General features: G+C 37.5%; 3 protein-coding genes across 9 annotated transcripts in view; 2 read left to right on the top strand and 1 right to left on the bottom strand.

Annotated features, from left to right (window-relative positions):
* The window catches only part of LOC132915736 (fasciclin-3), a 349,287-nt gene extending 333,649 nt beyond the window's left edge, over window positions 1-15,638 (top strand). For 4 of the 7 annotated variants that reach the window (XM_060975614.1, XM_060975573.1, XM_060975668.1 and 1 more), the window contains 4 exons: window positions 10,669-10,699; window positions 11,036-11,134; window positions 12,604-12,772; window positions 13,278-15,638. In XM_060975614.1, coding sequence (XP_060831597.1) covers window positions 10,669-10,699; window positions 11,036-11,134; window positions 12,604-12,772; window positions 13,278-13,478 — 500 coding nt within the window. In that variant the 3' untranslated portion in view covers window positions 13,479-15,638. Of the gene's footprint in view, window positions 1-3,072; window positions 10,354-10,668; window positions 10,700-11,035; window positions 11,135-12,603; window positions 12,773-13,277 lie in introns of those variants that run through there. The other 3 variants (XM_060975759.1, XM_060975766.1, XM_060975712.1) reach the window with 2 other exon arrangements.
* A 507-nt stretch (window positions 15,639-16,145) lies between these two features.
* Window positions 16,146-25,450, bottom strand: LOC132914629 (uncharacterized). Its single transcript, XM_060973893.1, has 5 exons — window positions 25,085-25,450; window positions 20,846-24,355; window positions 20,654-20,785; window positions 18,580-20,547; window positions 16,146-18,226 (listed from the first exon to the last, which is right to left on the bottom strand). The coding sequence occupies exons 1-5, from the start codon at window positions 25,448-25,450 to the stop codon at window positions 16,361-16,363; spliced, it is 7,842 nt and encodes a 2,613-aa protein (XP_060829876.1). The 3' UTR covers window positions 16,146-16,360.
* Window positions 25,451-25,704: 254 nt separating this feature from the next.
* On the top strand, window positions 25,705-26,994 carry LOC132914625 (uncharacterized). The gene is made up of 2 exons (XM_060973878.1): window positions 25,705-26,435; window positions 26,744-26,994. The coding sequence occupies exons 1-2, from the start codon at window positions 26,054-26,056 to the stop codon at window positions 26,992-26,994; spliced, it is 633 nt and encodes a 210-aa protein (XP_060829861.1). The 5' UTR covers window positions 25,705-26,053.
* Window positions 26,995-27,360: the final 366 nt, after the last annotated feature.

Here is a 27,360-nt window from a genome sequence, read left to right as displayed (position 1 = left end):
TTTTTGTATCGATGGATAGGATAATACCGATATTTTTTATCAGCAGCGACTATGTTATTTATATACTACATCAATTTCTTTTTTCAGCTGTCCTCTACATATCTAATTTTTCTTATTTGTGTTCCATCTCCTTTATCAAAATAATAGACATTTACATAATATTAGATTATAAAGGAATTTAGTTGCTGAAACTGTCTGTTAGAGAACACGTACAAAACGATTTATTAAACTCTAGAAAAATTGAGAGAAGGTTTCTTAACAAGCAAACTATAATAATTCCAACGAAATCATGAGCGGTTGTACGTGTGTAGGAAGCAAACAACCTTCGCTAGCTGTACTCCATCGTAAAACTATACATGTTTCTTAATTTATATCTCTATATTTGTATGTATACAAATGTCTTGTGTGTTGTGCCGCTACCGATAGGACAGCATGCAAGTCGGGCCAAGTAAAGAATAAGGAGAAACAGCAACAATTACCTTGCGATTCCGTACTCTAGGCATGACACTGTCCAGGGGTAAGTCACCTCAGGCAGCAAAACACCCCTTTTTTTAAAAGTATTGCTCGTTCCTCGTTCATCATCAGCTCGTCTACTCGCCACTTTTCTCATATCCGTGTCAGACCATTTTTAATCAACTCTCCTGACACATTCACATTGTCGTCGTTACCTGGTCTCGAATTATCGTGGAAATACTCGATCCCTGCAACAGATTCCGATACGTGCCGTGAATTAATGGAAAGCGATGTTACGAGATAATTTGCCTTGGATAAATGTGTGAAACGAAAGTTAACATGCGATTAGGTAATTGATATTAAATTGAATACAAATTTTGAGAATTCAGTAATTCAGAAATCTAGAAACGAATCAAACAATTCTGTTACGCTAGTAATCGTCAAGGCTATTTCATTAGGAGCTATTAGGATAAAAATGAAAGTATGTAACTTCAAAATGCGTTTAAAGCAAATACGAACAAACTTCAACGGCGATTTGATTTTTACGATTTTGTCGATTCCCATTTATTTTCAAATTCTGCTCGAACCAGTGTCACAGTGTACTAGAAAAGCAAAACAAAAAAGGGGTTAAACTTCCGATAGTACGTAGAAGAGAATAAACAGAGTTAAAGTTCGATTATTCATGCCAGAAATCTGGCGTATAATCGATAGTCGAGTGACGAATGAACAAATCAGAATTTCATTGTTCGGAATGACCATTTATCGGTTTGTGAGTCGATAAACACAATTCTGGCAAAGATATTTTTGCTTAAAAGTTACTATATTCCCAATCGATCGTTAAACATTATTTGATTAAAAAGATTTTAATATAAATCGGATTTTTATACTTTTTTAAAGTAGCAATACAATACCTCTGTATCTAAGATTCTAAAGAATCTAAAGATTAGAACAAATTTGAATACGATTCTTCACTAAAAATTTCAAACGTTACTGAGACAATAAGAAGAACCCGAAACTATACAGAATTATGAATATCATCGAGTCGATCTCATTAAATCATAAACATACATATATCTGTCATTCGTGCATGCATATCGTGCTTACGACTTTCACAGCATGTACTACTAATACGATGCCTAATTTATGCTCCGTTCATTATTATTCGCGCAGTGTTTTTCAAATTCTTCCCTTTCCGATCTACCAAAAAGCAAAAATCATAAATTCCTTTCGAGACATGTACCAAGAAAAGACGGAAAGAACTTCGGAGATAAAAAATTCCTTTTGGCTCAACTTCTCGATAAAAGTATTCCTGTAGCATTTAATTCGACACTTTGAAGGGAAAAAGCGTTCATTCGCGATCGAATAACGGCTCGCAAGGGGAAGAAAGCTATTTGAAAAACACTGACTCAGGCCACGATTGTCTGTTGCGATACGTTGTTGAAGAAATCCCCGGCGAGAATTCCTCTAAATTCAAGGCCCGCTGGGTCAAATGAAACAGGAGCGAGTTTCTTTTTGCGACAAGCAACGACGAACAATCGGCGAAGGCAAGTGTGGTGACATTTGTTCGAAGTGAAACCAGACCAGACCCTTTATCGATGTTATCTTTCTTTCAATTTGCTTCTCCGTCGTGACTATATTTTTTCTTTTTGCCCAATTAGAACAATAATTATTAATTAATTATATTATTAATTCTATAATCTATTCCTAGATTATGATCGCACAAGCATGCTCGTATCAGCTATCCCTTTTTTACAATCCAACCCCATCTCGAACCTTTCACGATTCTCGATGTTTTTACTATTTATCTTAGCTGATAATTAGCTGGTTACGTGTTGAAATTTGACCACGTTCACGTTCATTCACATTTACCTTGCTTGGATTGGAATATACATTAGTGCGATGACTTGCCTGTGAATGTTTATGATTATTAACCGCTCTAACGACCGATAAAATCGCGCTCGATTGCAAACGCCTGAGCAACGCGGCCACATCACGGTGTACAACAAACGTCAATGAAAATAGACAATTTGATCGACAATTAATTCAGCTTTTGGATTAAACTAACGTTTGAAATTGAGCAATTGTCATATCTTTTCATATCTGACACTAAGACAGATAGAAAAGCAAAACTATTATCTATACTGTTTCTTGGAGGTACGTATGACAAACGTCGAATCACACTATAGAAACACGGTAGAAAATGAATCGCTTAAAAATCATTTAAACAAGATGAGAAACTTTTATCGTGATGTTAAAACGCAAACGAAAGGAAAGCTCTTACCTCAGCGTATAGCTCGCGCGTTTGCAAATTCCTCAAAAAAAGACAGTCTGTCCTGCACGATGAGAATCGATCGGAAAGTAGAGTAACGCGAAACGACAGAGACGCCACTAACTAACCCCGTGACAATCGTTCAGAGCGCAAAAATAGAACCGTTAATAAAACCAAAGAAAATACACCACCCTTGAATAATCGAGTCAAACAAAACCGAAATAAAAAAAGAGATACAAAAGAATAAAAAAAAAAGATAATAGAGAGAACAGAACAAAAAAAAAAAAAAAAGAAAAAGGGATCCACACACGCACTTTTGCCTTGACCGATCGTGGCGTTGCTTGTTGCAGCGAGGCGTCGGGGCGACGAGGAAGCTGCGAGCGGTGTCGGCGCCGGAAGCGAGGCGCACATCACCCCCGGGGACGAAGATGAAGAGGATCACGAGGACCCACGTATCATCGATGAAAAAATACCGCAGGGTGGCCAGGAGAATCCAATACACGCGAGCACGGAATACGTGAACGGCCGCACGGACATCAAGGAGCCGAAAAAGGACGAGAAGACGGACACGCCTGTTTAAAGACCGATCATCCGTTTGACGGTCCATTCGACGGTCGTTCCTTCTTCTGCGGCGGAAATAACCTGCCACCCCTCGTTTCGGTTCGATAACCCTTTGCAAATCGATCTCCAGCCACGTGAAAAATAACATCTTTGGGATATATCTTGTTGTACGATACTCGATGCGTTTAGGTCGAGGTAATTGGATCGAGTCATCTTAGGGTCAGATCGATATTTATTATCGGCTGAAATTATGCAGATTATCGAGGACCGCGGAGGCGGTCATTAAAGTATACGATAATTTATGATATTACGAGTTTAATAGTCGATCGATAGCTTTTATTTCGAAGAAACTAGAATCTCTTGACTGACGTCAATTCGATCCAACGTACCTTGGGAACAAGAACACGCTATGTTTTTCAGCTGTTCTGAAACTGCTTATTAAATGACACAGTAACTTTGGATTAAATTCACAGAAATTGCAAACACAGGCGGAAAGTGCAAAGGGTTTGAAATTGACAACAGAGAGGTACACCTGTCGTGTTTTCGTCCAAATGTACGTACACGTGTTCCTCTCTGTCTGGTCATACGCGAATCTCATTTTAGTTTATCAAAACCAACTGCTTTCTTTTTTTTTTCGCACGATTATTGCGTATTTATTTCGCGTGACGTAGTATTACTATTTCGTCGGAGAAAGTCCGTTCGCGTGGCAGAGTATAAAAAAGAGAATTTCACGTTAGATCTGATCCACTTTTCCGTTTGCTTTCTCATTTTTCTACGATTTCCGTCTCTTCGATGGCAGCTCTGTTCGTAGCCGGAAAAACGACCGTGCGCGAATCGCGATCAACCACGATTCTCCGCTCGTCAACGATCGGGAACGATCCCTCGATGCCTCGATATGCAATCGCGAAAGCGAACATTCAGTCGCCGTGTATCTTTTGTAAATAGGATTTCGCGACGCGATCCACCGTCGTCCAATTGGCGGCTTTTACGCCGCCTTTTCTTTCTTCTCGACAACACACACATTCACACACACGTCACATTGAGAAAAATTCGCTTCGATCGAGTTACTCACACGTTACTACTTGTACAACCACACACGTCGTCGTACGATCATTAGCTTTTCGAGGATCGATTTTTCAACGAAGCTGAAGAAAGACGAAGCAAGGGATTATGGTAACAGGAATCTCAAATGTTTATCTTAAGAATTTACTTGAAAGAAAGAAACGAACGATTGATTCGTTCGTTCTGTATCCTCGAGAAGTTAAAAGATCGAAGTATCGCTAAGATATCATTGTTAGGTAACACGCGTTTGCGAGCTGTCCTCAGATTATACCACTCTATTCTAAGTAAAATCTTCGTAATCGAGTTTCCCGCGTGAGAGAAGGAGAACGCCGATATCCGGAGATCCGAGCTTGAGAAAGCAAGAGAGAGAAAGAGAGCTGTGTCTTTGCGGTTTGTCGTTTCGCTCTGACGCGAACGAAACGTATCGTATACTTGAACGCGATGTCTAGCAATTATTTAAACGAAGTGATTAAGCGTATGAAGAGAAAAAAAAAGAAACGGAGAGGACGAGTCGAGTTCTCCGAGTAGTGAAAAATGTCTCATATGCTAGCGCGAACAAATCAAATTTTGTAGTCGAGGTTTTTTTCTAAAGGACGCGTTGATATTAAAAAAAAGAAACGGGGCGGGAGGGGGTTATAGGAAAATCTAGAGCAAAAAGAAAAAAAAGAAAGGAAGCAGGGAGAAAAGGTATCGTAGGTAGGAATTGCGCGTGCACGACAAACACAGATTTTCCACGGTTGGTAATTCACAATTTTCCTTTCGCGATTCGTTTTCCGCGAGATTGTTTAAACATATGCAACGCCGAACGTTTTAACGAATTACACGATATAATAACAAACGTATACGGAAACGAATGAAAACTTGCCTGTTTCCAACGCGTTAAACTTCCAACTGAATTTTTGCAAAGCTCTTTTGGGGACGTGTCCCTTTCAACAACTCGGCGTGGTCGACGCGGGAGAATGAATTATCGCTGTGAGAAGAAATGCTTTACGTGCACGAGCAACGGAATCTATTAAAAATAACGCCGTTACCACGTTCAAACAGCAGAAACAAAGATAAAAGGAGACGAACACATTCCACGATGTAGCTTTCGTTCTTAGACGCGCCCACCCTTTTAATCCAGGACGTGCACGTGCTGACTGACACGTGTGGATCGTATCTCGCGTTTTGTAATTTAGACATACTTTTAGTGGAAACAGTATTATTTATACGTTTCGAAACGATTCACTGGCCCGAAACGGGGCGTGTTCAACCACGATTTTTTTCACAGATAGATACGCGCCTTATAACGCGATAGTTGTTTCTATGTATAAACGCGGTATCGATATTGCACGTTCGATCGACGATCCAACGACTGTTCGAAACGAACAATCTTTATGATACTCTTAAAATACTCGGATATTATATCGCGACTCGGTAACAATGGTTACGCACGTTTCGAAAGAGAATTTTTACTTAACAATTGTTAACTCCTCGAAAATGTATCGTTGCTTTTTAATCTTCTTTTTACTGAAACTTTTTCACCACGATTTTATAACGAGACTTCATATTAAAGGTATCTTTTACGAATGGGATAAATACGTTTTTTAAGAATAAAATGGGCACAAAAATTCCTATAAAAATATGTATAATTTAAAACATGTACTGGAAAAATGAAACAAAAGTTGGAAAATTATCCGAAGGGTTAACGCGATAAATAAATCACTCGAACGCTGCCACGTTTTCAGTTCAACCACAAAGTGCATCCATTTATTGTATCTCAAGATCGCAACAAACACTGCAAACATTCTACGGCTATCGTACTTTTCTACAGGAGAGTTTTTCAACCAGAATTTTATATCGTACAGTCACGTTGTCGATTCATCGATGAAGAAAGCCCACCATCAGACGATGTCTGATTTTAAATGTAAAGAAACGACTTTTGATACAAATCTCTACGATCGATACGAATCATCTGATCATTGCATGTACTCGTAACGATGATAAAAACGTTCGATAAGCTCAACCAGATTCATTACCGTCGCAGTGCCCTCTGAAGGCGGAGGCAGACCCCGTTGGTTCCTTTTCATTCGCGACAAAAACAACATTTGCAAGTATTTTTCGCTTTAACGAGATTATAAGGGACGCTGTCCGTTTCTCCTTTCTCCATCGTGATGTATTTCGTCCTGACGTCGGTTCACGCGCGTCACCGAGCTCTCTCCAGTGATAATCCTTTCTTTTCCTTTAAATGTTTCTAACAGGTTCGATCATTTAACACTTCTACACCTTCGCCTCTGTGCGAATAGAATTCAGAAAAAGAGGGAAATTTCTAACCGACGATAGTCTTGACGGAATATTCATCGAACACCAGTCGTTCTTGTAGACGAATCGCCTAAACTATCGACCGCGAATTTCTTCATTATAAGAGTACATACGATTCATCGAGTGTTAGTCCGCTCTCAAAGTGTCGTTTCTGGTTGAAGAATATAAGAAACAACATTGGAAGTTGATGGAACGATATACATATAATATAAAGTAACTACAGGAAGTCATCAACCGCGACTGGAATACTTTTCGACTAGTGAGTTTTGTGATTTCATTATCATTCCCGTCGACAATAAGTGTTCTTTGTACTTTTGTACGGATAATCTTTGCTTAGCTTAATCGTCATTGGAAAAGGGAAAAAAGAAAATGAATGAAGACACGCGCGAGAAGAAAGGAACGAACTTATGATTCTACGCTCGTAATCACATACACGTGCACACAATCATACACATATATTGTACGACACTCGCAGCAGGAAGAAACAAGTTCACGAACGTAGGTGTCCACGGCGTCGTAAACATGAATTATTAAATTAAGAATAGTAGGGGGAAAAAATAAAATAAAAAAAAAAAAACGTAAAAAAAAAGAAAGAAATGAGAGGGTGAGAAGAAGCGAGAGTATCGAACCCTGTGTGTGTCACTCGTTGACGAAACATTTCCGAATTCTGCACATACACTCCTTCACTTTTTCCATATGCGATCGTGTTTTCACTTACAAAGAGGGATCGTCTCGTCCAACGAGTTCTCGACGATCTAATTTACATATAAGAAGAATTAACGCCAATTTGAACAGTAGGCGTAAAGTAATAAATTTAACAGACAAAAATTAAAGGAAAAGAAAAAGGAAAGAATCTACCGAAGAAACTGGTCGGGCGAAGACGATCGAAAAAAAATTACATGTTGTATATATTAAATATATATATATATAAAATAAATAAATATATATATATAAATATATTATAAATATTATGATACGAGATTGAATATAATAGTAATGAATATATTATATATTCTGTGTCGAGGGCACTTGGCTTGCAACTCGTAAATATTAACTGAATACTTATTTATCCACTTGCACTCCAATTGCCGAGCGACCTGTCGTTATCCGTGAATTTTTTGAGAGGAAGACTATTATCGGGCAAAGAAATAAGGTTATATACAACTTAAGCGTGAGTTTTAACGCGAAAGAGAAGATCATCGTCCGGTCGTGAATAAAGAAACGCGATCGGATGAGACACAGTGCGGGAAAGAAACTAGAGCGTTGGATTATTTAAGAAGTAAATCGATTAAACGTGGATGTACGTTGCCAATTAAGTACTATTCTGTATCGTATTCGCGATGTCGAAGCGTTGTTTGTGCCGTTAAAGAGGCTGAGCCGCATCCGTATGTCAATGTGCCGTGAGCAACGCACGTTCCGACACCTTTTGTTCCGCTAAGTCCGAGAACAAACTTAAGGAGAGGAAGGAAAAACCTGATATATCTGTTTAAATTGTCTTTTCGTACGCATTTTTTCCATTGGTTATTGTACAAAGAAGTCACTTTATGCTGCCAATTAATTTATAAAAGTCTCGTCTGGTAGAACAAATGGGCGTCCTCGTGCGTTCCCAACGAATCACATGTAACTATTGTGGTATATATTATGTGTACGAACGATTAAACGTATTAGTGTATGTAATAGAGCCTAACGCAAAGGGAAGAAACACGCGTCTAGTTAATCTAAACTCGTAATAGACACGCGAGGGGATGATTCGATGATACGTTCAAACGACTAACGAGACCAGGGCCGCCCGAATTTTTTTATACACACATACAGCGTAGGTTATATACGATTTTGAAGCATTTTACCATATTCATATCTAAAGAAACTATCTTTCCCTTGTGATTCGTTGTAACGAAGGCAACCATTTCTTACAAGAGGACAACAAATGTTTGAATTGCTGGAACACGAGGATATTTCCTATACTTTATGAAGCATATCTTTGGCGATCTTTTCTGATCCTAAGGTCTGCAAGTTATAAATTCCTGCAAACACGTGACAGTAACGTTCAATAAAACGGAAATATCTTGTTTGAACAAAAATGGACGTCTTATGATTTTACAGCGAATCATGCCAGAACGATATGACGGGAGTAGGAAAGGATCAGCACAAAGCGGATTGCAAAGGGCAGGAAGCCGAGTCGAAAATAATCACTGCCAAAATATACACTGAAAGCCTCTGGAATCTTTTCCACGATAATTCGAGACACGAAGGACTTCTCCGTTTTGCTCGAATCCCCTCTCGGTCTTATTGTTAGTCCTACGCGCGAGAAACGAATTTGTCGAAGAACTTGCTACCGTACGTGCGGAGCAGAGAGAATAATGATGGCAGAGGAGAAAAGAAAAAAGGAAAGAAATAGACGGGCATTTGTTGCCGTCTGTGGTACAATCTGTGTTCGACCTGTTCGGCCCGCGTACAACGCGACTACGACAATGAAAGCACGTCGAAACGATAATCGATTAACGCGAAAACGATGGAAAAAGGGAAATAGGGAGTTTTAAGGTATAGAGGAGGAAGTTTTAAGGGATATTACGCGCGGATATACGTTGATGTACAAAAAATTCCTTGCGGTACATTTTAAACGATATTAAGCCACTTATTTTGTAATTCATTTCTATTGTTCATTATTTGTAATGGTTAATTATTTAAATGCAACGATGATCATGCTGCGATTACACTCGTATACATACGTGTATTAAGATACATATAAGTATGCTGCTGTTAGATTATTGATATTGGATCTTTTTTTTTTTTTTTTCTTTCTCTCTGTAGAATCTAAATAAGATAAACGACCGATAAACGAGACAAAATGGCGAAATTGAAGATTTGTAAAACTTCTAATAAATTAACGACGAAGATTTTAGTGTAATATTAATATGAGAAAGCATGATCGTTGGCCATACAATGGAGTATATATATATTATATATATATACATATATTTATGTTAAGTCTAGCTATTAGATATGATTATAAAGATCACGAAATATTGACGATCGCGAATACCTGAGTATGGTGTTCTCTGAAACATTTTTAGAATGTGAATCATCGATAGGACGAGCACAAGCATACATTATAATATAGAATTGAAAAGAACCGATTACGCTCGGAAAATTCAGTTCTTTTGAAATTACATATAATTTGACGTAATGGCGTTGATTTTATCTAAATCTTTTCGTGACGAGGGCCCAATATGCAAACAGCATCACAACGGTGGAAACACTTTAAAAATACTTCAGAGATCGCTAGTTTAAACGTTAAAGTTTAAAAACGAGAAGAGGAAAGGAGAAAGAGAAACAATTTAAAAAATCACTGTTTAACAAAACAAACAAAAAAATACGAAAAAGAAGTAACAGATAAAAGACAATGAGGTTTTGAATGTTATACGGTCGATAAATAAAATAACGAACACACAAATCTACACCAACACAGCCGCATCTCCACACTTACACTGCGACCATATGAGAAACGAATACGAGAAAAGAATATGAACATTTTGTATCTGTACTTGTAGATACAACGCAATAGGCAGAAGTAAATCTAATTAAGAATTCAAATGAAATTAATATATAGAAGAGCTGTATGTAATTAATTGTAAGTTCATTCATCGCTATGATATTATACTTAGGTATTATATGATTTTTGAAATAAAACATTTGTTTTAAATACACACGAACGTACACGAGAATATGCCATCCCATCATCGCATCGCAAATAATTTTCCAATTCGCGTTTCAATTTCGTTAAACCTGTATCGGTTTCACGATGAAATTGTAACATCGACGATGAATCCATTGAATTTATTTCAAGTGCATTCATATTTTGAGTGTTCCTCAATTAATATTTCCATCGATCAATCATACTTTACTAATTAGGTCAAGTAAAATTATTTAATTTGGAATTAGAAATTCTAATTCGCGCCTTTGTTCCGATAATATCAAGATTCTAATTAAGCGAGATCTGAATTTTCGTCGATTATTTACAGGTAACACGACATCTAGGAACCTTGGCGAGTCGTGAGTATAATTTTCTACAGGTTTTGTAGTGGTTTCCCTCTAGTAGCACAACGCACTTCCAGTGTTTCAATATTCTACACCAAATTTCGTAACTAATATTCTATTTTCTGCTGGTGCTTCCTTAGAGTAGAGATACTTCGATCGTTTACTTGATACTGATATGAAACTTTATTCAGATGAACAAGATAGATAAAAAAAAATTTATTAATTAAGCCGTTCAAACGTAGTTACATATAATTATGTCTTCTACGGCTGAAGAACGGTCGAATAAAAAATGGACGTGTTTGATTATCCGTTCAAAGTAAATTTATCTGTCGGTATTTACCATATTACCAGGAAATCGCACAGAATCCAAGACTTCGCGGATCCGGCAGCAAGCGTTAGTCTACTTCGTTTTGAGAAATCGAAAAGCGCAGACGAAACCGATAGGCGAAGGCAAGCTTTTTTTTTACTTCTCTCATGGAAAAAGAAAACATGGAATTTCAAGCTTACGTCAATATCAAACGTGGAATCATCATTTTATGGAAGATACCGAGATAATTTTCATTGAATTCCCATGTAACAAATGCCTCGTATATAATTCATGTCACGTGTGGTAACAACGATTGTAACGAGGAAAAAAATTATTTTATTGAAATGATAATTACACATAAACATATATTCCGATAAATTTACTAGCTATATAATCGCTTATTTTCATGAATTATAAGAAAAAGATCTTGGAAAAAACATAATATAAATAATTATAAATTCTACATGGAAATTGATATTAAATCACTTATTTCCTTCTTTCTCTAAACTTAATATTCAAGAAAAAATTGCTCTATACTAGTACTGGTTCTGAAATAATTACAAGTTTTTCAAGGAAATTATATCGGAATAATTAGAATTGTCGTCTATTATCATATAATTTGCGTGTCTGCTTAATCATTTCTCTTTTTTCCCCTTCCTCCGTATGCATGCTTATTACTAATCAGCTTTAACTGCACCCTTTTAATTACATTTAATTCTTCCAAATCAAAAATTGCCTAATACATGACGTTTATATACAACAAAAACTGAAAGTTACTTATTTAGACTGTGCCTGTCTGTATTACACAATAATGAACAAGATGAAAATCATTTTTGAACAAGTGAATTTTGAACGTATTAGTTAACAATCAATCTATTTCAGATCTTTAACATGTACATAATATGCACGATTTTTCATCTTTGTTCATTTTTTTCATCAACATTTTCAAAAGAATATGTTGAACGTAATCAATTGGCTGGTTATGTCTTCAGATATAAAGATAAAAATATATTCTAAGAGATGGTATTTCCAAATAACATTATTATCATATTAACAATTAAAATTTTTGTATAATTAATCTACACGTAGCTTATTTTTATTGATAATTATAAATCAAATAAACTAAAGATGTTCCATGAACCTAAGTGATTCTTTAAAGCTTCATTAGCGATTCATAAATCATCTGAAGTCAAAGAATCGAATACGTGTACATTATTTAACATATAATGCTTGTTTTGACTAAATTATGTCTAAATTATTATTTTGCGATATGCAAATCGTGATCACCAGATTCGTTTCGCTCAATTAATAACGTCACTTTATAATTCCATGAGCCATTTATCATTATTAATGTTTGCGCCAATTCCTTTCGAAGAAAATATAAATAAGTGAAATAAGTTTATAACTTTCTAGAAATTACACTGTAGCTTATTGGAATTTCACATGGTTACAGAATAATCACTTAAAGTATTTGTTTTCTTGTATTTGTTTCTGTGTCTATTATCTACGTAATTATCGCCTCACAAAATTTGTTTCGTTGCTAAAGAAACAAGGCAATATAAAAATGTAACAATTGAACAAATTTTAAAAGAGAATAAATTGTATTGATTAGAAGTGATACGGAGAGTGCCGGCCGCTACTCCAGAACAGAAGTCGATGGATCTCGAGGTGAACGGAAATCGAGAATTAGCTTGTCCCGTCTCTTTAAACGCAACAAGGACAAAGTGTCTGGCGCGGACACAGACACCGTAAGAACTGTCGTAACAGTCGATGATGAAAAGGTGACTTCATTCTCAAATAATCTTGTTTTCAAACACACTTGTGGCGTATATAATCAAACATTACGTTTATCTTAATCGTGTTTATAAATTCGATCTCTTTTACGTTTTTCCTAAGTAACGGTAGAAGCTTCGACAATGCAATAATTTCTATGACATCGATACTTTCTTTTAATTTTACTTTATATCTAAATTTAATACAACAGACGATAAAGAAATTAAGAAATCACCGACATTCAATTCATTGTATTATGTCATAATTTAATTTTAAGTATGAGCCTACTTCTTATTGAATTTTTAAAAATTTATGCTCATTAATTATATTACGTATGCATATATGTATAATTATTTTAACAAGTTTAACAGTTTACCATATTTAAATTTAAGTTATTATCGCAAAAAAGTTCCTTACGGTTAAAGTAAATTTCCATGTAAAATTGTCGAAATTTTCTAAGCAACTACAAAGCAAGTTTTTGATGAAATTGATTAAATTGTTTAAATTCCGCAGCTACAGCCTGGAATGCCGGCTACACAAGAAACTAAACTCAATCCTACCACGGGCGAAGGAGGAATAGTTTATGCAGAATTGGACTTGACGCAGCAACAACAAAGCGTTCCACGTCGTCTAAACGAGGACAAAACGGAATACGCCGAAATCTTATACACGAAACCAGCGACAGAAGAACAGCAACAAACACCCAACGAATAAACTCTTCGTTCGTTCGTACAAGAAGATGCAACTTTTTACAAAATAATCAAACGTTTACGTTTTTTTATTATACCCATTATTAAACGTGTTATTTCGATCCTTTTCAGTTTACGATCTAACAACGAGAATATGAAACCGTTCTATCATTTAGAATTTATATATTCTAATTTATTTGTAATATGATGTAAGAGCATACGGTGCGAATTTTTTAGTATGAGAAATGATAATAAAAAGTGATAATTATTATACGTCAGAAATGAGTCTCACCGTGCAATTACATTCGGCTGAAAAGGATCCAACGTTCTACTTATTATTTTATCATTCCCTCTATTCTCTTACGAATTATTTCGTAGGTTACATTAGATGATTCTCAATCCGTACGCGCATAAGATTATCAAAATTGAAAAGGATTTAACGCGTAATTAACTATCGGAGGAATGTCGTTCTACAGTTAACAAAGGGAAGTTCGATTTTTCATAAATTTTGCGAATATCAAAATGAAACTACATTTTAGGGGTGGAATTGAGGAGACTTCCGAAGACCATTGATAATTTCTACAAATCAGAAGAACAACCGAAATTGTAACTTTCTCATTTGTACTTACTTTCAGTTACTTTAATGAATTAGTGTATTTGTAGAATCGTTTAGATTTTATACTATTGAGGCCACGAGTACATCTGTTAACTTACCATAATTTTGTGAAGCAAAGAACCGGTCTTCAACCGGTAACATACTACAATCGTTTGTTACCATAGCCATTAGTGTTACACCGTTTGCCTTCTGATACTCGTCCATTTCCCATACAAAGTTGAGAAAGGTCTAACGTCCGAAGTTGGGCAAGCAAAATGAAATACCTCGTGTGCAAAAATAAAATGGTCGTCGTAAAAATGTATTATGGATACAACGACAACGTCTGATTGCGTATTTCTTTCGCGTTGTATATCTACCGACATTAAAATAAAAAAGTCAGGATTTATAGGACTTGATGCAAACGAGTACGAAGGCGATCGATCGATAGAAATTTTCACTCATTAATACAAATCGATGGAACATTGAACGTTAATCGTAAAATAAATTACGGTAATTTTTCATTACTTTTGACTAAAAGATAGAAAAATAAAGGAATTTTACACTTGCAACTACTAGATTGAAAAAGCGAAAGTAACAATTTACTTGCAAATTAGAACCCGTTTTATCGGAATATGTAAAATTTCATGAATGCCTCTTCATACGTTCGGTCGATATTTTCCATGACAAACAAAAGATCTTCGATGATTGCATCAAGTTCTCAAAAATCAAGTGCATTAAACGTGAAAGAAAGTCAGAGATTCCACGTACTTAAATCTTCTTGTTAATATTGTTATCGCGCATTTAAATGTAATCTAAATGTAATATTTGTATCGTACGTGCTGTTCGTTTGAAAGTCGCTTGAGAAGTTTGCTTCCTATAAACTGCTGTGAATACGTGCAAGATGCTAACGAACTATCGAATCTATCGAATTTTACGAAAGTTGAAACAGAGTAAAATATATAAAAGTAAATGTTGATAGCTGAAATAAATGACAAATTTTGACTCTATACATGTTTTCATTGATTTAGGATGCGCAATATATTTTACATTTTATATATGAGATATAATTGCAAGTAAACTAGTAATTTTGCTGCGTCCATGTCATTTTGAATCATGTCAAACAGAAAACGAACCAAGCTGCTTTAAAACGATGTACACTGCGTTTGTATATTGTGAATTTTTGTATGCTTGAATGATATATTATATATTATATAAATTGTTTTAATTTCATTTTGTATCGATAACAAATATGGATTAATGATCATTATATGCGACAAATCATTATACCAATTGCGTCGCATATTTCAATATTGATTAACATTACAAATATTTGTATAATTTCTTATGAAAGTTAGTTGTGTTTTATTATAACTAAAGAAACTCTTGATATTTGTGTCATTCTAAGCTTAAAACCTGTGTCATTATCATCGTAGAATAAATTTTTTTTAAATAATATACATTACTTATATATCATTATGTTGTAATTTTATTGTAAGTTTGTAATTTTAATGTTAATTGCCGTCCACTATAGAATTTTCTTACTGATTTGTACCTTTTTTGTCAAATAAATTACGACTTGGTCGATGTAGATTTTTATCTAATCATTAAATGTTATATTACGAAAAATGTGCTTCTATCCATAAGATAAATGTTTCTCTTCATTTTCTTGAATATTCATTTTACAGTAACTTTGACTTGCAGAATTTTGAAATTTTAAGAAGTTCCACATCATGGAGCCCAAGGTAAACCAGCTTCATATTTTGGATTTCAAATTGGAGGATTGCAGAATTACGAAGGACAATACTCAGTAACTGTTAAGAAATCATAAAGAACTAGATGTGTATCTAAATCAATTCTCTGTATTACATCCCAGACTGCATAAACGAGCAAGTATCTGTAGAAACAAACGTGGTACGTTAAACAACATGGAATGCGAGATTAAATCATACTAAATTTTTTACAATATCTCTCTATGGATATTCTATTAACCACAAATACCTACATCGAGATCCAATAAAACATAAAATATCTAAAGTTTAAAATCCATGTGATTTATTAAATCAAAATCACGTCTAACAACACTCGTACAACAAGTACTCCTTTACTTACAAGAATTTAAAGACGTCTCATCAAAAAATCATTAGCTACAAAATAATGCCGACTACATTTAAATATCACATAATAGAACAACAGACCTTACAAAATGCTAGAGATTAAGCACTGACCTGGCTTCCTTTAAAATCCTTGACGAAGCAAATAAAATAAATTACCCAAATACAATAATTCAGAATTTTGTTACAATTATCAATGCATTAGTCGTCTTCCACGGTTTCAGTAGCTTCCGTTTCCGTAGCTTCCGTTTCTGTAAACGTTTCATCTTCCGTGCCCTCCGTCTCTGCCTCGGTGTCAGGAGAATTCTGCTTCACTTCCATTTCCTCCTCGGTGATGGGATGAATGTCTTCGACGGGTATTCCGCTATCGCCGGCGGCTGATCGTTCCTTTGCTATCTTGGGAAGCCGATGTTTGTAAGTTTTATAAACTTCACTGGCCATGTCCGCGGTCTGAGCACGAAATTCTCGACGAGTAGCGTCGCTAAGAAAACTACGCGCGGCGGCGCATTCCAGCGGTCTTAACTGCGGAGCAGGTTCGCCAGTGAAATCTACCACTCTTGGATAATCGTCACAGGCTGCCAGTAGGTCACTGATAGACATTTGCACGTGGCGAGTTGGCTCGAATGAATCAACGACCCGTGCCTCGCACTGTTCCGGCACATGTTGAATCAGCCCAGGTTCGAACACAGGCGTAGATTTCTCCAAGGGAGCGGCCTGACCGAGATTCAGATGCCAGGTGGTACTAATGAGCGTGCTGGTCATGTTATCCTTCTCCAACACTGGCTCTACCGAAGGCAACTCAGGATTCTCCAGTTCGTGGCCTCTATTAATGCCCATTTCAAGATTTTTGCGATACGTGAGATAAGAAACCCCGTCTGGGGCCGTGTGAGCGCCTGGTATAGGCATACCAGGATCAGTGACTTTCCCTGGAGCAGTTCTAATAGGATCCAAGAAGACCTTCCTCTTCGCTTCACGTTTCTTTCCTTCAACAAAGTTAAAGTCCTCCTGTTCAAACGTGAACATGATAGGAGTCAAACGGAAATCGAGTCTCTGATTAGTGTTAAGCATCTTGATCACCGCGTAGACCAAGGAGTTCATGTTCTTACAACGAAGGACGTAGATCGCTCCATGGTCCTTGTTGAACAAGGGTGGACCGACCCAACAGGGATCAGCGACGTAGTATCCATCTTTCGCCGCAAGGGCTGCTAACGTGATTTTGTTGCACTCGACGAGAACGTTCGGTGACTCTTCGAAAGCTTTCATCAGTGCAGTCGCGAGAGTCATCCTATTTCGAGCACCGTATAAAATTCCACAAATACCATCTCTGAAGTCAATAGTCCACAAGTGGGGAAAGATCTTGAAGGAGGTTTGTAAATTGAACCTGTTGAAATGCTTGGCACATTTTTGGATGGAGCTTCTTAAGCTTTCCGTATAATAAGAGTCTCCGCAGATCACGGCTGAATCCAAAATGGCTGGACCCCATCTCGACGGATGACTGAGATATTGCATGGCCAAGACAGCCACGCAAATGGCTGCCTGATTCTTTCCAGCCCGATCACCGAATCTAGAATCGTAAGAGCCAATGGTTCCCCAAACCGAATAGATAAGATTAGACACCTCGACAGCATAATTGTTCCAGAATTGCTTGACATTTTTCTTTTCCGGCTCTTCCACTTGTTTTTTCTTCTTGCTACTTGATTTTACGATATCCGGAGCGTGTCTGAAGTTCCAATGATAATCCAGGTACAACCACATAGGATCTTCCTTGAACGTTTTGAACGATAGCACGTTTACCGAGTCCACGTGCAGACGATGAATAAAGAAGCCTGAGGTGTCTTCGAACTGATTAAAGCACATGTTTCTCACCATCTGACAAATACTGGGGAAGATACACAGACAAGCTTTACCACCGCTTGAAACTTTCCTCCCTTTTTCATTGCACTGGTAAGGATCTAAATAGTAATACGCGTTCGTGGCTCTCGAATACCAGAAACCGTAACAGCAGTTGGTGAAATGCAGAATTCCACTTGAGTACGTTTTAAAATATTTTCGCAAATGCTTCCTTACCTGTGATGGATGGGAATAAAAGCGATTTTCATTGTGTGATTTAATTAACGCGTTAGATTAGTACGTACACTGGTTGACAAAAAAGTATTTGAAGGCTTGTCGTAGGAAACTTTTCTATACATCGTATGCGTTATATAAATTATTTTTAAATTCCATCATACAATTAGAATACACATAATATATCTATTCATAAAAAGTTCTTATAAATTCGAATACTTTTGTAAACCACCATATGAAATGCTTTTTCAACATTGAATATTTAAAAAATAGGATAAAGTGGGAGGGTAATCTTGGGAAAACGACATTTCATATGCGCTAATCTAACGTAAGAAACTAAACGTAAATTTGCTAACCTGAGCGTAAAAGTCGGTTCTCAAAGTTCGAGGGTTTAGCGTAAGCGTTACCAAAGGAGATGCACAGTCACGAAAATCGAAGATTCTATTCATCACAGTAACATTACGCAAAATGTGTTCCGTATGAAACTTGGGCTCCGAAAATTCTCTATAAACCGATTCAGCAACCTCGATCACTTTATCTATCATTCCTGGCATGGGACTTTGAATGATATCTCTTTTCACCATTACCGCTAAAGCAGCGACAAAGTAACATCTTTTAACTCTCGGTTCGGTCATAGTATCTCTATTGTTCAGGGCAACCGTTCCCTGTATAAAGATCGGTTTATTTGATTCTGGTACGGTAGGCCTAAATATTGCCTCGAGATCGTAAGGTTTAGCTGGCATTCTATGAATTTCTGCCAGCGAGCTGATTGGTATCACTGGCTCATGAAGACCTTTTGTATCGTTACAGTCAGGATCAACTTTCTGGGCATAAGAAACCGTAATTACTCTCATCATGAAAACCGTCTCCTCGGGTTGATCGATCTCCTGAACGATCAACTTTAAAAATTCCTTCATATCTATAGAAGTAACGATCCTCAATTTTTTCGTTCTTCTAATTGTCCACCAAGCAAAATGATTTTCATCCTTCTTTAAAACACCCATATGAGAATCGCCGCAAATTATAATCGCGCCCGTGTAGCTGAATGTGTCGAACACTTTCTGCAAGGACATCGAGAGATTCCAACCTTCGATACTGTACAAGGTTCCATAGTGCAGAGGCACGAACACCACTCGAAACACATAATTGGCTATCTCAAACTCGGGTAATAAACCATCAGTCATTTCACTGACCGTAGAATCTTCCGCGGCCAACATGCTGTCGAAAGTATAGTCGGCACTCGCCTCGAACAGTCCCTTTACCGTCCTAACAGACCAGGTAACTGGATCGTGAATCAACGACCAAGCCATAATACAAAGATCCAAAGGAGTAGTGATTGCTGTGTGCGGCTTGAACCTTTTGTCGTAAACTTTCCTCCTGACCAACAGTTTCACCGCCTCGAACTCATCCTCCACCTTCTCCGATTCCCTTACGGAAGATTTTTTAAAAGGTGCCAATAGTGGAGCGGTGATTTCATTTTCCAGAACGTCCACGTCGAACATCGAGGCGTTATAATGTTTAATAGGAGCGAAACCAGGAATCGTCATATCGTATACGAGACTAGTTTTCGATTCTTGTTTCACCCAGTCGGCCGACTCGATTAGAGATGCTTCTGATGCGTTAGTGGATACTTCCATTTCCGAGGGCTCCTCAATGCGAACTTCTTCGACTTGCTTCTCCACGCAATGATCCCACTTTTTTCTTCGTTTCTTCTTCGCTCTCTTTCTCATCTCCATGTGAGCTATACATATCGTGTATATCCGATAGGGTTTCTTAATATTTTCACCGACGTTAGCCTCGATCTTATCTATCATCTCGTTCTTGTTGCAAAATTCCATAAGACAGGAGTAACCTTCCTCTGAAACATTCCCCTTCTCATCACAGGGGTAAGGATCGTACAAATAATATCTGTCGTTGGCCGTCCAAAAGGCGTACGAGCAATTGATGAACACGATGATTCCGGTCATATTTTTCTCGAAGAAATTGTCCAGTATGAATTCAAGCTCGTCGTCCTTGCAGTTCTTAGGATCCGCGTAAACAGCCTGCTTCGTGATCACGTTGTAAACCGTGTCGAGAATTTCGATATGATGGAACCATCGATATGGTTTATACCGTAGCTTCCCCGTTTGTTGATAGATCTTGTCTCCGAGAAATATGAGTTGATCTAGAATCTTCCCGGAGAAACGATCTGGATCCAGTTTGATCTTCGCCAAAATACACAGTAGAGCGGTAAAGAAACAAGATTTGAAGTGACAGATTTGGACTTCGTCGCGATTTTTGAAACATATGTTACCATGAAGTATTCGGATTCCATCTTGCGTTAGCTTAGAATAAAAATAAGTAATATTCATACAATAGTTTATAATAATTATTTCCTGTTTGATATTTAATTTAAACGAATCATTATTTCACTTAAAGAATGGAGCTTACTTTTAAACCACGCGAATCATGCACAGACTTTTTCTTTTGATTGCCCACTGTGTTCCTTTTAATCGTCGTCGTTTCAGACTCCATCGGTTTAGTAAGTTCAGAAATTTTGGCCTCCGCAACTTTTGGTTCTGTCTGTTATAACGACGACGAAAACATCGTAAATAAACATATAAACTTCCATTCTATAATAACTATTCTAAAACGAACCTGATCCTTTGTTTTAAAGTCAGGGAAGAACAGTTCTAACAATAGATCCTCCGTATTGCAGAGAACCTTTTCCATCAAAGCGTCGCCTTCGTCAGCTTTGTTTAACAGACATTTACGTTTCTTCTTTTCAATACAGGTAATCGTCCTCTTTTCAGGAATTGGCGTTTTAATAATCGGTCCGAGTGGTATCAACGTTGGTCGTATACGAACTCCCACAGGTACTTCCGGTACAGGCTCTTGAACATATTCTTCAGCCCTCCTTTGCTCTTCCTCCATCCTCCGTAGATCTTCTAATCGGATAGCCGTGGCAAGATCTTCATCTTGTATATACATGTCGTTAATAGCTCTCAGAGGCATCAGACAGATTGGCAAAATTCTAGAGTATAAATATTTTTTCGGAGACAGTTTAATCATTTTTGAAGGTTTCGCTTCCTCCAATACCCCTGACGGTACGATCATCGTCGACTTAGCCAAGATAATCATAGAAATTCCGCCTTTCCTTTTTACATCTAATCTGGAGTCTATGGAGAATCTCGATACTAAAGATGGAATGGATCTTTTTGCTCGTTTTGCTTCCAAAAGCTTCAACAATGTTTTACTGGATGGCATAACGTAAGGAGGAGGATGATTGTACTTTAACTTCTCTAAGGCTATCTGTTCGTGCACCTGATCGATGGTTTCTTCGTTTTCGTCAAAGACCTTCATGTTGGACGTAAGTAGAATTAGGTTCAAACGATAGGGTGCGTCAGGTTGATCTTGTTCCTGAGCCTCTAACAATGGATCGATTAAAGGCTTTTCCTCTTCCTCGTATAACTTTCTCACAGGTCTCCTACCTTCTTCCTCTTCCTCCTCCTCTTCCTCTCCTTCGCCCATAACCTCCACGTCTACGACATCTGGTTCTTCCTCAACTTCCTCTGCATCCTTTAATTCAGCCTGTAACTTTTCTAGATCGTCGTCCGTGATCGGTAGAAATCTCGTTTTGAATTGCTCGACCACGGTATCTTCTGGGAGTATTATTTCCTCCTCAGTAGTATAAAGGCCAGGTTGTATCGAGTCCAGTCCGACGAAGTGAATTATAAAGGAAGGATCGTTGAATTCCAACACGCCGTAAAGAAGATCGATTAATTCGTTTAAACTAGCTACTACTGCAAATGAAGCAGGATAGTCGCGAAGACGCCAACCCTCTGTGTCACTTCCGTATGGATTGAACATGAAGAAGTTCGAGCCCTCTTTCCAAATACCGTACATCAGTTTCTTGTTCTCCAGGATTAATTCTGGATATCGGTTGAAGTAACATTCGAGAGCCTCTGCAAGATTTGCCAAAGGACTCGCTTCACCTTGAATAATTTTCATCTTCGTCTTAAAGAACACGTCGTTCTCTCCCATTTTCATTCTGTGGGGTAACATCGTCATATCCAAGTGACTTGGTTTAGGTAACAATTTCTCTTCAACTTCACCTTCTCTTTCTTCTTCCTCTTCCTCTTCTTCCGCTTCTTCTTCAACTATTTCTTCGGGATCTCTCATCTTAGGACGTCCCTTTCTAATCCAATCTATAATCTCGTCGAAAATTCTGTTGCTGACGTCGACCAGTTGATCGATATCCATGTTTCGCCACTTGGTGGGATTCTTCAATCTTCTATAAGCCAAAACCGTGAGAGCTGCTATCAGTCCTTGCTTTCCCCTCGACCATTCGTCAAAATTTTCGTCCAAACAGTTCTTCGAACCCTGAAGGATCAAACGATTAGGATTTATCACTTTGTAACCCTTGACTAACTTCACGACTGGTTCTTCAACAGGCTCTTTCTCTTCGATTATTTCAGGACCTTCTTCCTCCTCTTCTTCTTCTGTAATGTCGCCAGCTTCCGCCCGCAATCTCTTTATATCTTCTTCTTCTTCTTCCTCTTCTTCTTCTCCCCAAAGTTCTTCCTCAGGCTCCTTCTTCTCGTCAGGTGGCACGATTACGTAAGTTGTAGGCTCGTCATCCGTCATCATGTAATTCTCCGCGTCTGTTAGTAGATCTGGAACTTGGACTCCCACGTCTCTCATTTTATCCACATCCGGTCGTATTCTCGGTTTCATATCGACCACTCCGTTCAGCTTTAACGCGTCGTCCTTGACCGTCGGTAATGACGGTAATGGCTGCGGCCTGCGGTTCGTACCTTTCTCTCGATAGATCACCTTCTCCAAAGGACCGCCAGGTGTTGTTCCAGTCTTCACGTATAGGACTCGGACCCCGTGGATCACAAAAGGATCTCTGTCCCTACTACCCGTGTTCTCCATAATGGTCTCCACCACTTGATTGATCGAGCTGTTCATCGTCACACAGGCAGCTTCCCCAGGATTCGCTGAACCATCTATCTCAGCCGAACTACTTCGGAATCCTTCTTCGTCACAGGCAAAGGGATCCATGAAGTAGTACGTGTCGTCGTGTCTCCAAATTGCATAGAAGAAATTCTTTATCTCGAGCAGACCAGTCACTTGAGTCTGAAAGAACTCGCGTATACCATCGTCAATCCCGAGTTTACCTTTTTTCTGTCCGTGACCTGGGACAACGTTCGTTCGAATTTTCACTTTTGCGGAGTATGCTCCGAGAATGATGTCACCCATGATATCGTCCAAACGAAGCTCGAACTCTTTTTCATCCAAATCTTTATCGAGAACGCGTACCAGATCGACGAAGTATATATTGGATTGATTAAAAATTAGATCGATCAGAGCACTGGTCCACTTATTGGCATTCACCAGTCGCGAATAGACCAGAGCTGCCAGAGCTATAATCAGGAATGTGCGATTACGAAGTGGGGCTGGAATTACAGGATGTGTAACGTGATAAGAGCCTTGGACCACAGCTCGGTACTTCTCCTGCATTTTATAACCACTCGGTCGCCTTTGTGCTCTATGATTGGCTCTTTCCTGCTTCTCAGCATCCACTGGTTGAGTGTAATGATCCACGCCACTAATCGCTATCGCGTAAAGAACGAAAGGCTCGTTCTTCACGTTGCTCTTCTCGAGGATAATAAAAAGAAGTCCTATTAGGTCCTTGACTAAAAACAGCTTAGCTGTTCCACTGGCTCCATCATCTGCTGGTTCGCAATTCTCTTTCCTTGGCTGACCATCGAACAGATTATAATACTTCGAGTCTTTCCAAATCGCCACGTTCAATACTGATGACGCCAAAATACCAGCGTTGTAGCGTTTGAAGAATAAATCCAAGGCTTTGACCAAATGCAATTCCGTCACCTCTGTGGAGCGAAATTTGCCAGCGTATGCAGCCTCCTCGATGCTGACGTTAACGGTCAACTTGCCTTGCACGCATATAGTCCTCTTTAAATCGAGGATCGACAGCATTCGTCGATCATCCGTGTTTATGTCTTTATATGATTCACAATAAAACGTATCTCCATCTTCGATAATCTGATCGATAACCGCCTCGTTCCAACAACGGGATTTATAAACTGTTGTTGTCGCAAACGCCGCGATCGCTGTTGCTCCACCCTATCATCGAAATAATGGATAGCAGCGATAAGTTGCGACAGAAAGTCTCTTGCATCGATTATGATTGCATCCTTGCAGGTATGTTAAGTAGATAAAATTGCATAAACCCTGCGATTTCGTTGAATTTGATCAAAAGAAAGCTCTTTCAAGCGATAACCATTAAATGAATAGATGAAGTTTGTGATAATTTGTTTTAAGTTGTGCAAGTTTAATATTATAACTGCATAGTACGTAATACTATGATCGTGAAATATTTAATAATGGTAGAGCCTAATAGTTAAAATGATTATCTTAAATTGCAGATATTATATAAAATTATTTTAATTACAGATATATTATTAGATGACCATGACAAGACAATTTTTAGTTGATTTCTTGATTTTGCTGTCATTCGATGGCAAGTTTCCTGAAAATAGCTGACAAATATGTGAAATTTTCTGCAAAATCAAACGAGTAATGATTTTTTTAATGTTTGACAGGCTGCAGAAAGACATGTTTCGTTCTCTGATCAAATAAATGGATAATTTTGGTTACGTGGAATTGATTATCGAATTTTTAAATTGCTTGTCATGCTCTTCTTCTGTAGTCTTCATATGCTACCAATATTTTGTCAAAAGAGTTTCTAGATCTGCAAAGACAATCCATTCAACGAAAGTAACTTCGGTGAATTTTCAAATTCCTCAATTGTGATACAACTAAATTTACGATGATCCCTAAAATTTTATTTACCTGATGACCCCTGGACAATGGTGAAAACTTTGGCATGTTAATATGAGTCATCCCTTCACGAACACCATATCTAACACAGGTTGGAAGCTCTGGCTTGATCGCGGTCAGGGAATACGTATCATTTGGCAAATCGAGATGCAAATTTAGGTCTTTGTGCTGCTCTTCGAGATCTTCGTCAAGCTCATCGCTACTCGGTGCATTGTCATCAGCGGCTCGAACAACATCTGTGACTCGACCGATAGCATTCACAGTTTCCGAAGAAACAATCTCGTCGCATTCTGCGAGTTGCTTCAATTTATGTTTTTGTACTTGCTTCTTTCGGTTTACGTCGGGCCCTGATTTTGATTTCAAATCTTTTTGAACCATTGTGCTTAATTACTAAGTTACTGGCTTATACAATGGAATTTGAACGATTCTAAGACAGCAGGAATCATGAAAGAAAGGTTGTAGCATTTTAAGTTCACACTTAATTTAGCATATAATCTACATTTTCTTGAAAAAATTGTATCAAATAATTTTGTGCATTTACACGATTATTTCTAATAGGAAGTGATAATATTTTAACATTTTCGGTACTTTCTACGTTACTTAAAATTTTGCCATGCTTGGTAAATTATCTGTCAAAAATTATACAAAATATAGTATGAAGTTTACTATGTACAGAAATTGCATACAATGTTACATGTATCTCAAGCGAAAAACAAGCGAGAAAGTTTAACATGGTTCTTCTAATAAATTCATAGACCTGACAAAATGCATCCACGTAAACTCCACACCAGAGGAACCTCTTAAAAACTCAACATGGACTTACCGTAGCAAGTGAATCATGATTATCAAAAATCAATCAGAATATTCCCATACAAAGATGTAAATAGGCGCATCCTAATTTACCTATCTCACTTCTCAATACAACACACATTGAACTCTTGAAAAGATTGGCATTGTTATAAACTTACCTTTATATAAAATATGGATCTTCGTCGTAAAGCCGATTGTCGAAAATACAAAAAATGGAAAGAGGAACGAGCAAAAGAATCAAAGGAAACGAAGAAAGAAATCAAAAAACGAAGACGCAGAAAACTAGTGACTGATTGTATCAATGAAGCCGAGATAGAAGAAGTTATGCCTAAAACCGTGATGAAAGTGAAATATCGAAAATGCAGAAAAAAGAAGAAAAGAAAGAAGCCAAAGAAATTTATTAGGAAACTCGTTAAACGGGTTTCGTTCGCAGAGCTAGTGCTGGGATGTATAAAACCATCGATAGAGGAGAGGGAATTCCTTCTTAATCCACGTCATATTGGTTGCTTAGGACTTAGTGTATCTAAAGTGGATATTATATCGGAACGCCCAGGTAAGATGAAAGTAACGATCTTTTCAATGTAAACATTCTTTTAAACGACATACACACTTTTCTAATTTTTAACACATTCGTTTCTATCAAAGATATCTTGCACATTTGTTCAACTGCTAGCTGTGTTAATGCAAATCATTTTTGCAATGAACTTACTTTATTAATGCTTTATACCACCTTTTACATTTTACATAAGACTATTTACATTTAATCGTTCCTTTGCAAGCTAGCGCAATTACGTCAATAATATTAATTAAAGGAGCAGAAATAATTTCAATTCTCGTTCATATTACGCATTTCTGTGATAGCAACAAGCCAGACTTACATGAGCCAACGGAAAAGCCGCGGAAGAAAAAGAATCTGTACAAAACCCTATACGGAAAGGTCGTCTCGTAAAGCCTTAGGAGAATCGAAATCAGAAGACAGTGAATGCGACAGCAGTTGTCCCTCCGATAGTCGCATATATCTTGCAGGTATCGTCGATATCATTAAAAAGAATAATATTAACGTCACACTAAAAACCAGTATTTATTTGCGAAAAATATATTATGCTGATTAGGTGTAAAGTTAACAGCAAAGGATAAAGAGGAAATGAAAAAGTATCAACGCGAAGCCAATTCTAAAACAGAGAATTAATTTCCTTCTCCCAATTGCAAGCATAGAAACATAACAAATGAGGAAAAAATAAAACAGTCAAGGCACAAAGATGGTAAATTAGAAAAAAAATTAACAAATCATAGAGAAACTAATTAAACGAATTGAAAAAGTGTTTACCAGAATACATCAGCAAAAACAAATAACGAGATGAATGTAATGTTCAAAAATACAATTTGATAATAGTCGTTCTTTACACATCTTATATACGCGTAACGAGACAACCCTAGTTGATGATCCGAAAGTATTTCACACACCATACACGTAAAGG

Source organism: Bombus pascuorum, chromosome 1, assembly GCF_905332965.1.
Source record: "Bombus pascuorum chromosome 1, iyBomPasc1.1, whole genome shotgun sequence".
Taxonomy (NCBI): Eukaryota; Metazoa; Arthropoda; class Insecta; order Hymenoptera; family Apidae; genus Bombus; species Bombus pascuorum.
The sequence above is the reverse complement of the archived record's forward strand: the minus strand, read 5'-3'. Positions and strand labels throughout refer to the sequence as shown.